Source organism: Trematosphaeria pertusa (genome assembly GCF_010094035.1).
Source record: "Trematosphaeria pertusa strain CBS 122368 unplaced genomic scaffold BU26scaffold_12, whole genome shotgun sequence".
NCBI lineage: Eukaryota > Fungi > Ascomycota > Dothideomycetes > Pleosporales > Trematosphaeriaceae > Trematosphaeria > Trematosphaeria pertusa.
The window spans coordinates 114,877-127,170 of NW_022987223.1; the positions used below are offsets into that span (position 1 = coordinate 114,877).

Genomic DNA, 12,294 nt, shown 5'->3' on the forward strand with positions numbered 1-12,294 from the left:
GTGGGACTCGCGTCGCTGGGCAGCGCTTGCCCTGAACATCCTGCTCAGTATCATTCCGCTCTATTTTATAGGTATGATCTGTCGGCTTTCGCTCGCTCGTGCATTCCTAAGTTTCTTGCTAGGTCTTGCCATTATCGCGTTTTGCCTCCATGGAAGGCTCGTCAGGCCGTTTGGAATGGGTATCGAGCGTGTCAACCGTTTCTCACCTACGATTTTCCCAATTGTCTTCGCGGCTATACTCGGAAGGCTTCTCAAGGTTATTGGTAGGTGGCTTGCCGAGTGCGGCAGCCGCTTAAGCGTAGGACACCCAGGTTGTTTGTGAAATGGTATCCTGATGTCGCACAGACTTTAGAAAGACTTATAGGATGCAACTCTCTCTTTACTGCGCTCGATCGACAAGTCGCTATCCGTCACGTCGATGCGATCGGCCTATTGATTATCTTTACCTGGGCTTTATCACCCTTGGGCGGTCAATCTTCGCTACGGCTACTCTCTCGGGAACCTCACCTCTACCGGTCTAGAACTGCGATTCGGTACTTGCCCTTGGAATTATTACAATGGCACGGTTCCTTGAACTGGATGCCTGAGGAGAAGGATTGGATCGTCTTCTCATCCACCTACATTTCAGCGTTAGGCTCCAGTCGCGGGCGCTTACACGCAACGCAAGACCCATGGAACAGTATCAGGATTCCGACCTTGGATAACGTATCCCTGGACGGACCGAGCGACGAATGGCAGCCGATTGATTACTCGCGCAATGTCTCTTATGCGTCGCTGCTGGGCCTCCCTTTTGTTGGGATCGATCAAGGGCGGAATTTCTCCTTCCAGGTAGGCAGCCGATACTGGAAGGTCAATTGTCTCGCCATGTCTTGGTTCGAAGGTCCGGCGGATTGGAGCAATGTATCATTAGGCCTTGTTCCAAATGACACATGGATCAAATGGCCTTCGACCTTCAAAATGGAGATTGCAGAGAAGTACCGTTGGAGTGCAGCTGCACCTAATCTGCAGCACTTCACCTTCACTTCACGGAGTGGGGACGATGGCCAAATTGTGCTTATCGAATCGACAGGCATGAGTTCTACGGAGTGTGTGGCCAAAGCGCAAGGTATAGAGTGTTCCGTGGAGTGCCTGGGCGTCGATTGTCGAGTTGTTGCAATCCGCCCCACGGTCCTGTCTGAAGGCCTCGGAGCTATCCCATCTCTGGAATACGCTCTTTTGGCATTATCGTGGACGAGTGTCAGCCCCATATGGCAACATACATCTGGGATCGAGGTCAGTTCTCCAACGGAGCGGTGGTTAATGGACCCGGATTCATCATCCCTGTATGCATCAAATGGACTGGTAAACCTGTCTGAGGTACCTCTGGACGTTTTCAATGGTCGTCTTTCCGTGGTGCTCAACACGTTTTGGGATGCCTCGTTTGCGTCCGACTATCGACTAGGCGGCATTCCTCAGAACACAGACTTCTACGACAACCCGCCGTATCCGGGCGTATCGGAAAGAATTCCTTGGAATACTACCGAGGCACAGGTTGCGGAAATAACGGGCGACATATACATCTGCAACTACGCCTTCGCGGGCATATTGCTCGTCATTTCCGTCGGCCTTTTCCTGGCTACCATCACCACCGCGGTGGTGAACACATGGCTTCTGGCACCCGATGTCCTGGGATACGTCTCCTCGCTGACTCGGGATAATCCTTACGTATCCGTGCAGGGGGCTTCACATCTCGATAGCCTGGCAAGGGCGAGAGCTTTGCGCGATGTTCGTATAATGATAGGCGACGTCGATGCCAATGCGGAAATTGGACACATAGCTATCACGGAGGCTCGCGAAAGCGGTCAGCTGTTGAGAAGGGGCCGCCTTTACGACTGAGATAGATTCTGTTCCCGCCTTTGCAGCCGATTCCATGCCGGCTTGGAGTGCGGATACGGAGTTTTAAGGCGGGCTGACGACGCGAAAAGTACACCCTGAATATGAGCTGGTTGCGAGCACAGTTGGTCCTATCACGAATGCCCTTGTGTCTGTAGGCGCTTATATCTATACTCGACACTTACATGTATACAGGGTCATCTGATTAGGTTATCTCAGGTGCTCAGACATAAAGCTGACTCCAGACGGAGAACGTCGAGCACACCAACCAGCTCAGTACCTTGTGGCCCGTTGCCTAACACCAGCAGAGTCCTGCATGCCCCAAACCAAGGATTCTGGGATGTCGCCACAGTGCATGCAGCCTAGTCCAAATAGGAAACAAGCTGCGACCATCCCTGCACCTCCAAGCCCAAGCCTCAGCAAACAGGCGTTGCACTCACCGCCGGCCTTCGGATCCAAAATTATAACTGGATGGGGGATCTACTCCTAGATACCGCCTCTGTACCTGCAGGCAGATTTACATACCCGAATAGGGGGCGCTGGGTGGCCTTATGACGTCGGACTTTGCACGGCGACTAGAAGCACTACAACATAGGATATCGGCTATAATACCCACAGCCATGGACCCCCAAAGTGTATTATCTGAGCTTTCGACCCCTTCGTCATGATGCAAAAGAAATTCCTCAGCCTTATTGTGGCCGCACTTCCTGGTGCTGCTCGCTTTCAACACCCTATCCCCGTACCCGACGAAGTTGCAGCACAATCCGCCTCCGTAACGGCAACGCACACGATAAACCTCAGTGCCTCTCGTCCTTCAGATGCCTCCGCAGTCCCCGCCGACTTCGTCTCAGTGGGCTTCGAGTCCGCCTTCCTCCCCAGCTATGCCAACGATTTCTCCGCCAACCTCGTCGCCTCTCTGCAAAAGCGCATGGGTGTTCCAATCGTCATTCGCGTCGGGGGCACAAGCGGTGATCGACTTTCCATCAACCCAAACCAGACCGAGGACACCAAGTGCGTCGGCAGTAACCAATGCCCTGATGGCTCCGCCGCGACGTTCATTCTCGGGCCCGGGTATTTTGACGGGTTCAAGAAGTTCTCGGGCGCGAAGTTCTCGATTCAAGCCCCTATTGATGATAAGAGTTTGGCGGTTAATGCGACTAATGTGAGGCTGTATGTGAATGGTGTGGAGAAGGCAGTGGGGAAGGAAAGGATTGGTACCATCCAGGTTGGAAACGAGGTGCAGCTCTATGAGCCAAACGCGAAAGCGTATGTGAAGGATGTGAAGGAGGCTATCAGGGATGTGGTGAAGGATTTGGGTCTCGGTGATGCGGATAGGAGATTTCAGGTTCTAGATACCGCGAGCGGTGTGGTAAAAGGAGGAAATCAGTTTGGCGTGTAAGTGCTATACTTTTCCGTAAGCGTACGGAGCCAGCTGCTAATAGTGTTTAGAAAGGGTATCTTTACTGCGGGACTCCAAGACGTAAAAGGCCGCATCAAATACGTCGGCGAGCACTAGTAAGCCCCTCCCCAAAACTCGAACCCATGGGCAACCCTGACCCTAATCGCAACCAGCTACCAAGTCTCCGGCAACATGCCCACCGGCACCATCCAATCCTCCCTCCTCAACCACAACGCCATAACCACGCGCTTCAAATCCTACACCCCCTCCATCACCTACCTACGCAACAACTTCCCGGCCATATCCTACGTGTTCTCCGAAACCGGCAGCGCGCTAAAGGGCTCCACAAAGTTCCAGTCCTACTTCGGCGCCGCGCTCTGGTCCGTCGACTTCCAGCTGTACGCCATGAGCAAGAACGTAAGCCGCGTGAGCGGCACGCAGCGCCCTGTCGCGAAACACAGTCTTTGGATACCGCGGGCTAGGCTAAGTGAGCCGGGGCCGCAGGTTCGCGCGCCGTTTTATGCGCAGCCGTTCGTTGCGGGTTTTATTGGCAAAAGCGCCGCGGGGAAGAGGGGCGTGGTTAATATTGATCTGAGGACGCCGTTTGTGAGCGCGTATGCGATGTTTGAAGGCGAGGTGGTTAAGAGAGTCGCGATTATTGGGCTGAGAGAGTATACTGGGTCTGGGCAGCGTAATGCCGTACAGGTGAAGCTGAAGGGTTTGAGCGATTCGGTGCGGAGTGCGAGGATTGGGAGATTGCATGCGAATGCTGGGACGGACGCTGGTGGGTTTGATGTTAATGGGAAGAATATCACGTGGCAGGGGCAGCAGTGGTCGTATAAGGTGGACCAGGGGAAGGGGCATGGGGAGATGACACGGGGGTCGGTTAATGTGACGGAGGGTGAGTTGACTGTGAGGCTGCCGGATAGTGAGGCGGTTATTGTATATTTAAATGATTGAGGCGGAGAAGAGGAGGGTGTCAGCGAGTTGTAGGATAGGAGGTTCTGTATCGCGGGGATAGTGTACTCGTTTTGGTGAAAGAAGCGCTGAGGTTGTCGCACAGAGCGGGCGAGCCATGCGCCACAGCTAGGGGACGAGCACAAAAAGAGAGTATCAATACAATACACGGCCTCCTCGAAGACCTAGTTGCGTCCTCGTCGACTCCACGGCTCTCGACCCATCGAAATCACAACACAAGCACAGGAGAATATCAACAACAACTATCCTCACTACTTCCGCCTCTGAACCTTTGGAGGTACTGTCAAGATGTCAAGCACGCCCCCATCCCGGAACGGCTTTAGCAGTGGCCTTCCGCGGACGCGAAGCTGCTCTACTTCTTCACCGTCCTCTCTTGGTCTTGAGACAGACGTGACGGACGTTGGCTCCAATGCTACTCTCGACGATACGGGTAAGTCCATGTGCTAAAGTTCTCATATCGTGAATCTAATTACTTGGTAGGCCGCCTACTTCAAGGGAATGATGCAACCATGGAAGTTCCCCGAGCGCCTGCTCCAGGTAAGCTCTCGCCTATAGGGCACTTGATCGCTCCGGGAGCCAACATGCAGGGGAAAAACAACGCAGTTGACCCTCGCGGGCTGACGAAGAAAAAAGCTGACGGGGTGATCGAAGAAGCTCTGCCGGCATCTCAGACACCTCTTACCGCATATGCCATTACTCGGGTCAAGCGGGAGACGGATGCGGAAGGCCTAGACTTGGACTCCGAGGACGGCAATACCCCAGCTAAAGAAGAAGGCCTTACCATGGCCCTCGTGACATCTTCGAGCGCCCCCTATCAGTCGAGTCGGCAGTCCGGATCGTCCCTTATGCTGTCGAGTCCAAAGACTTCCTCCGATCAGTCTCGTACGCCGTACTCGGTGGCCGGCGTGACTGCTCCAGTAACCCCAGGACCGGGCGGCGTCGACCTTCGATCGGAAGCCGATCGCTCACATTCACTCCAACGGCGCAAGACAGCCGGCAATAGCCCACCTATGGAGCGCAGCCAGTCGCAGTCGGTCGAAGAGTACGAGGTCGGTCATGCTTGTGATGCGTCGCAGCGACCACGTCCACACTATATCGCAGGGCGTGGGCACATGCGATCTTACCAACAAGCATTCGGCACGCCGGACATAGGAAGGCGAACGAGCCACAAAGTTCCTCGGCCCGACCCGTCTTCTGCAGCGTTTGTTTCGCACCCTATTCCCCGGATGCTACCATCCGGGCCCGTTTTGCAGCTTCCCGACCCATCGATAACCTACTCTATCGGGCTAGGGCCTGTGGGGGCAGATCATGGCATACCGCTGGTCTACTCGAGACCTGGTCCGGGCATGTTCGACGTGTTTCAGAATTTGCGGAATCGAGGCGTTGCGCTTGGAGAACGGGGAATGGTCCGCCAGTCTGGTATTTCGAGTGGTGGTAATATCTTCGCTAATCTGAGGGAGAGGGGCTGGATTGCTAATGTGCGTCGCGATCCGGACTGGCAGTTGATGGATGGGGACGTAAATGGGGAAGAGGGTGATGAGGAAAAGGATGACTATGATGAAACTGGAGAGATGGTAGAGGGAGATGACGAGGAGAACGAGTTTCCTGACGCTTCTGATGGTTCCGGCCTGGAGGCGCAACCGCGGAGTGGAGTTGAGGGGTTCGCTGGAGGAACTACTACCTCATCCAATGCTCTTGGTGAGGAGTGGGAAGGAAATGGAAAGGCTAAGATGTAGGCGGAGGCACTCCGGCATCCGCCGGCATATTCTCCGGATAAGCTTTATGGGTGTGAATGTTCTTGAAGTACTTTGGATAGATTCTGGTTCGGACTTATTAGCGTTATTGCTCCTCTCGGCTGCTGGACTTCAACGGAGGAAATATATGGAATAAACTAGGATTCTGGACAAACTTTTAGGGCCCCAATATGTTGTGGTGTACGATGGTCATGTGGATGCAAGACGTTGATGATGAAGAAGCGGCTTACCCCACACACGTGATCGTCCCTTCCCCGCTCCTCCACCTCCACTCTTCGGCCTAGCCAAGCACACCATCCACACCCTCCACCAGCGGAGAGGCTTGCCAAGTAATCTTCATCCTTCTTCCTCCCTCCTCGCCTATCGTATCTTTCTAGCAAGCATGCCAACTGAACCCCAAGACTCATCGCCGCGTGCCGCCAAGCTATCGTCCCCGGGAATAGCCAACGGCTATCCAGATGCAGCAGGTGTCAAAAAGATGTGCAACCTCGTGCGGCTTCCCCGCGTTGTCCAACGTTGGCGGTGCGATGGTATATTATCTTCGGACGGAACCGCGTTCCGCCCACGGTTATCCTTTTGTTGAGCTCCCAGCGGCTGGAATAACTGCCTACACTCAGGAAACGCACGGTGACTTTCCACTGCATTGGAACAGTGACAACTGCATACCGCTCACTCACGATGGGCTGGAGTATCCACGCAGCCGGCACTGAGGATCCGCCCGAAGTGCGCAACTGGAGGATCCATCTCATCGCTCTAGTGGCCTCCATGTCGGCACTCGCAAGTACGTTATTGTTCCGGCATCGATTTCTGTCTTGCATTAAACGTGAAACAGTGGGCTACGACACTGCTGTCATTGGCGGCACAATGGCGCTCGACTCCTTCATTCGCGACTTTGGCTGGGAAGACGTGTCGAAGAACACTCGCGACACGATCCAAGCCAACATCGTATCGACATTTCAAGTACGCAATTACTCCTTGGAGAGTCAACTACATTAACTGATATCTGCACAGGCTGGCTGCTTCTTCGGGGCTCTGCTCACCTTTCCTATCGCCGAGAAGATCGGCCGGAAGAAGACCATCGTGATAGCCGGGCTAGTGTTCCTTCTCGGCGGCACATTGATGACTGCAGCGCAAGGCAGCCTAAACCTTCTTTACGGCGGTCGGGCGATCGCAGGTCTTGGGATCGGAGCTTCGTCTCTGACTGTCCCAGTATACATCGCCGAAGTTGCACCTCCTTCCATTCGAGGCCGGCTTGTGGGCATCTTCGAGATTGCTTCACAGGGCGGGGGAATGCTGGGCTTTTGGATCAACTACGCAACGGACCAAACTATCAATGTCGAAAGACAAGCTCAGTGGATTATTCCCTTAGCAATCCAACTCTTCCCGGGCGTGATGCTCGTCTTGGGCATGTCGTGGTGCCCTGAGTCGCCGCGGTGGCTCGCCAGAGGCGATAACTTTGAGGGTGCTGAGAAGATACTGACAAATCTGCGCGGCCTACCATCTTCGCATCCATACATTCTGCGCGAGATGGGCGAGATTCGTGCGCAAGTCGAGGAACGAAGTACGAACCATCTCAGCAAGTGGGCACAGTTCCAGAAGCTGTTTCAGAAAGGTACCCGAAATCGCATGGGCATTGGCCTTGCACTGATGTTTCTTCAATCGTTTACAGGCGTGAGTAGCGCTAGTCTCTGAGATCGGTGATCTCATCGGCCACTGCTGACGGCACGCAGGTCAACATCATCACCTACTATGCTCCACGCATTTTTGAGACTCTCGGCATATCTGGCACGTCTCTCAAGCTCTTCTCAACAGGCTTCTACGGTATCGCGAAAACCCTCGGGATGATCACATTCACCGTCATCGTAGTCGAGAGAGTCGGACGACGCAAGGGCCTCATATGGGGCGCCGCGCTAGGCTGCATTCCCATGTGGTATATCGGCGGCTACGTGATGCGAGCGGACCCAGCCGCCGCGGCCGCTAGGGGAGACGTATCTCGCGACGGGTGGGGATACCTCGCTATGGTATGCGTCTACGTGAACGCCTTCATCATCTGTGCGACCTGGCAAGGCATTACATGGACATACGCATCGGAGATCTTTCCCTTGGATATCCGCATGTTGTGCGTATCGTTGACGACGGCCGACACGTGGCTAGGCTCCTTCATCATCGCGCGCAGCACACCATACATGATCTCGGACCTGGGCTATGGTGCCTACTTCTTCTTCGCCTCCATCTTACTTCTGATGGGTCTTTGGTCGTTTCTTTTCGTCCCAGAAACGAAAGGCATAATGCTGGAGGAGATGGACGCGCTGTTCATGAAGCCGATGCACGAGGCCGTGTGGGCGCAGATCAGGAAGCGACCAATAATAACAGAGGAGGAACAAGCAGCCAGGAGGAAGGACTATGATTCCAGTAATACACAGGAGAAAGATGTCGGTGTTGACCGGCTGGAGAGCGTGCCAAGCACAAAGGAAGGGCCGTAAATTGGGGCGTAATCCGAAGGATCCAACGACCATGCAAGGTAGATTGAAAATCTCACTTCGGGCGGCTTTTCAGTTACTTTCGTACGAAAACACCCATGGAAGTATGCTCGCTTATCGCTACACCGCAACATTGATCCCTGGTCTTGCAGTGATTCTCTTCCACTCGCCAGTCTTCTTTCCGCAGTTGAATCCGGTACACGGCTCGGACGTCCCGACTTTTTCGCAGTATCGAAAACGGCTTCCCTGTTTGCCTCTCAAAGTGGCCTCTGGTGGGTGCTCGCTCTTCACGTTCTAGAAGTATGGAGATAAGACCGCAGGGCGGACGTAATTAGGCGTATGTTCCCACGTGGCCGGGCCCTGGTCGCAATCTACACAGTATACCCACAAGGTTTGATCGGCAATTGCTCCGCGTTATAAGGTCAGCCTTTTCCCGGGATACGGGATGTTCACAGAACGGCTCGGCATTATCTTAGTTGTACATCGTCTGCTCGCGCTCAAACCTCATCGCTCATTCTTGTCTCCAACCTGAGTCTCTAATCGTCCTCTACAGTTTGGTCGTTTCCTTCCGGTAGCCCTCGTGTCAGGAGGGCTTTAGTCCGCGACCATGGTTCTTCCAAAAGACATCGCCACCGTCCTAAGTGGAGCGTGGGTGCTGCTCAACAACACTCCGTACGTCCTCCACGCCGCGTACCAGCTGCCCACTACATAACCTCTCCAAAACTCACCCTCCTCAGCACCGATCTCAACGGCGTCCCCCTAACCACTGACCTCCCCCTCGGCTCCAAACCCGTCGGCATCCTCACCTACCACGCGACCGGCCACATGTCCGCGAACCTAGCCTCCACTGACCCGGATCAGCGGCCCATGGACCTCACCTACCCCTCTAAACCCAACCAGTCGGACGCTGAGTGGGCGCTGGTCGGCAAGCACACGCTTGCGTATGCGGGCGGGTTGTCGGTAAAGGAAGGCTCGACGTGCGAGAACGGGACATTGTACCATGGCCCGTTGACGGTGGCGAATGTGCCGAGTTGGGTGGGGACTAGTCAGGAGAGAAATTATACAGTGTTTAGGGCCGATGAGGGGGCAGTGGTGTTGCATATTTATACGAGGGATGAGGTTAATAAAGTGATGGGGAATTTGTTTTGGGAGAGGTTGGATTGAGAGGGTGGATTGGGTGGGTGTGCAGAGGCACTGGAATGCGGATTGGGAAGCTGAATTGGCTAAGTATTTTCGGATGCAGAGCTCATAGTCGAAGGATTCGGAATTTCATTTATTTCTCAATTTAGATGTTTGACTATTTGGCTCGCCGTAGGAGCTTTCCGGTACCCGCGCCAGCCCTCGGGCATTTAAGGACCATGAAGGAGCTGCAATTTCCTGAACTAATGCCAAATAATAGTTTCACGTCCAGTGATTTCCTTTCATAGCTTTCTACTCGACCAAATCCACTATCATTGGGTCCTCCTCCCGCTCCGTCTCGCTAGGCTCCTCGTCGACTGCGTTTGCGGCCCTCCTCGTACGATCGAGCTCATGCCGAATCTTCAAGATGCGCTTCCTATCGATCTGTATGGCCTGGTGATGGCGCCCGTGTGCGACTCGATCCGGACACCGTCCATCGGCTGGGCGAGCAATCGTCGAGGATATGCCTGCCGTCGAAAGAAGGGCAGGCACTTCGCTAAGCAGAACCCGGTGTTGAGCATTGTTCTTGCACCACTGAATGAGCTTTGTTAGTGGCCCTGCGTCGTCGCCCTGTGGAAGGTGCACGACTCCATGCTCAAGTGCAAGGAGTGGATAGTCGATGGTCTTAGAGCCGGTATCGGGCGTCCATTGCTGCGCGGTGAAGTCTCTGGTCGCATTGTTGTCTGCTGTACAACCGTACCGCTTGAAGGTGTGAGATAGCCGGGACTCGTGGAAATTGGATTTGCCTGTGAGCTGCCGGAGCATGTTGATCAAGCTCACGGTACCCACGCTGCCCATACCAGCGCGGCGGAAGCGTTTCAGATACTCCGGCCGTATAGCCTGACGAGGAAAGTACGCAGCGCACTCGATCAGAGTGAGTTCGACGTGGCTACCGAGATGTTCGTGGACACCGACCTTCTCGGGAGGTGTAATGCTCCTGGTCTGGCAGAATGGCAGCGCGTCTTGGTCCTTTAGTTGCGAGCCGATGCCCGAACCCGGTGGTTTTAGAGCCACCATCATGAGCTCGGGGATTGGATGCTTAACCTTGTGGGCCGACTTTAGGCGTTCATCGGGCTTTCGGTTAGGAGCATGGTATTCGGGCGTTGGGTTTTGGGCCATGTGTCGAATCCAGGCCCATGCGTCTTCCACATCTATTATGCCCATGGGACACAACAGGGCGGCATCGCCATCCGATTCCTGCTCGATTGACCTGACTACTGATGGGGATAATGGCCCCTGAAGTTTACGTTTCTTCGCCCGCACTGCTCCTTCGTACGCTACTTTCGGAGGTAACCCGCCTAAAGGGTCTGCATATGCTGTCAGTTGGTCAGGGTCACCCCGGCGCGAATTTGGTGGCATGAATTCCGTTAGCTCATCGTCTATTAGTTCAAGATCGATGACCATAGGGTCTGGATTGGACTGAGGTGTCCGTCTGCTACGGGAAACCCCTGTTATTCTATATTGAAAGACCTCCGCCGGGGTCAATGCAACAGGTCCAGCGGGTGTTAGCCGAAAAGCCCAGTCGTGAGGGTTGAGGACAACAGGCTCGAGATCCACCCGCTGCATGGAGCGCCAGCCCTGCGGAAGATCAAGTGGAACGAAACGTGGAAGATGATGACTATGTTCGGGAGGCATCGGCTGTGCATAAAAGCAGAGACGAGGATCGGATGCGGCAAACGAGTTGGACGCTTCAGCTATATTGCTCAGGGGTTCGTGTACGTTGGTCTGGTGCTTCTCAGCACCGGAGGACTGGTGCGGTGGCTTCGTTACTACATGAGACTTGCCGCCGGCTTCATTATGGTTGAGTTCCGGCGCGGAGAGTTCCTGGGGGTGTTCGGATACTGGAATACCATACGCCGCATGGGTTCCGTTGAAGAAGTTGACACCTCCAGAAATATCGAAGCTGTGGTTCGAGTTCCAGCTGTTGTTGCCCTGGAATAGTCCTTGCCTCACCGAGCTTGAAGACCAGTTGGGATGAGAGCCAGGGGTAATCGTGCCTCGATACTGGACTGGTGGAAGCGGAGGACTGGACTGCAGCTTAGACCAGGTCTGCTCAGCGTTGCTGTACAGCGGTGCAGTAAAAAGGGGCAAGCCATGGAAGTTGCCTTCGTCAGGATCAACATCCTGCTGGAGAGGTTCCCGGCTATTTGGGACCGGTTGGACGTTGACGGAAGAATTACCTGCCATTGTGATTGGGCATAACCTCGATAGCAGTTGAAGCTAGTTGCGAGTTTGTGAGTATGCGGGTAAGAGTTACGACTCAAATTCGAAGATATTCTATACTGCTCGAGTTCAGTCTGCGGGTGAACTACGGAAAAAAGCGCATACAATGCGTTTTGCCAAGACATCTTCATGGTTTGCGATTGGGTTTAAGTTAGTCGCTGCACTAAGTTTTCACCGCGTCAGGAGGAGGAGAACTGATAAAAAAGGTCAGGAGGGTTGTGAGGTTCGCTCTCAACTAAGTACATGTTTGGGTAAGCCTAAAAAACCTCCTACAATTCTAGCATGAGCTTGGTCCAATTACGCTCAAAGAACTAATAGGCACAAATCTGTTTACAAACTAATAAGATTAGCGAGGTATCTTAAGCAAAATCTCATATAGTGTTGCTCATTTTCACAACAGATGAACATT

The 12,294-nt window shown here is 54.0% G+C and overlaps 6 protein-coding genes across 6 annotated transcripts; 5 read left to right on the forward strand and 1 right to left on the reverse strand.

Annotated features, from left to right (window-relative positions):
- Window positions 1-73: 73 nt before the first annotated feature.
- Window positions 74-1,875, forward strand: BU26DRAFT_489445 (uncharacterized protein; the record flags this gene model as incomplete). The annotated part of the gene is made up of 2 exons (XM_033826019.1): window positions 74-298; window positions 346-1,875. 2 exons carry the CDS (start codon window positions 74-76, stop codon window positions 1,873-1,875), a joined length of 1,755 nt encoding a protein of 584 aa, XP_033680305.1.
- A 661-nt stretch (window positions 1,876-2,536) lies between these two features.
- BU26DRAFT_542206 (glycoside hydrolase family 79 protein) lies at window positions 2,537-4,231 on the forward strand (the record flags this gene model as incomplete). Its single annotated transcript, XM_033831631.1, has 3 exons — window positions 2,537-3,267; window positions 3,322-3,387; window positions 3,445-4,231. 3 exons carry the CDS (start codon window positions 2,537-2,539, stop codon window positions 4,229-4,231), a joined length of 1,584 nt encoding a protein of 527 aa, XP_033680306.1.
- Window positions 4,232-4,537: 306 nt separating this feature from the next.
- On the forward strand, window positions 4,538-5,985 carry BU26DRAFT_567898 (uncharacterized protein; the record flags this gene model as incomplete). Its single annotated transcript, XM_033833712.1, has 2 exons — window positions 4,538-4,679; window positions 4,730-5,985. The coding sequence occupies 2 exons, from the start codon at window positions 4,538-4,540 to the stop codon at window positions 5,983-5,985; spliced, it is 1,398 nt and encodes a 465-aa protein (XP_033680307.1).
- A 696-nt stretch (window positions 5,986-6,681) lies between these two features.
- On the forward strand, window positions 6,682-8,486 carry BU26DRAFT_607596 (quinate permease; the record flags this gene model as incomplete). The annotated part of the gene is made up of 4 exons (XM_033835772.1): window positions 6,682-6,784; window positions 6,836-6,963; window positions 7,015-7,674; window positions 7,734-8,486. The coding sequence occupies 4 exons, from the start codon at window positions 6,682-6,684 to the stop codon at window positions 8,484-8,486; spliced, it is 1,644 nt and encodes a 547-aa protein (XP_033680308.1).
- A 604-nt stretch (window positions 8,487-9,090) lies between these two features.
- On the forward strand, window positions 9,091-9,744 carry BU26DRAFT_578070 (uncharacterized protein; the record flags this gene model as incomplete). The annotated part of the gene is made up of 2 exons (XM_033834417.1): window positions 9,091-9,155; window positions 9,221-9,744. The coding sequence occupies 2 exons, from the start codon at window positions 9,091-9,093 to the stop codon at window positions 9,645-9,647; spliced, it is 492 nt and encodes a 163-aa protein (XP_033680309.1). The 3' UTR covers window positions 9,648-9,744.
- A 170-nt stretch (window positions 9,745-9,914) lies between these two features.
- On the reverse strand, window positions 9,915-11,849 carry BU26DRAFT_507989 (uncharacterized protein; the record flags this gene model as incomplete). The annotated part of the gene is made up of 1 exon (XM_033827043.1): window positions 9,915-11,849. One exon carries the CDS (start codon window positions 11,847-11,849, stop codon window positions 9,915-9,917), a length of 1,935 nt encoding a protein of 644 aa, XP_033680310.1.
- Between the last annotated feature and the right edge of the window lie 445 nt (window positions 11,850-12,294).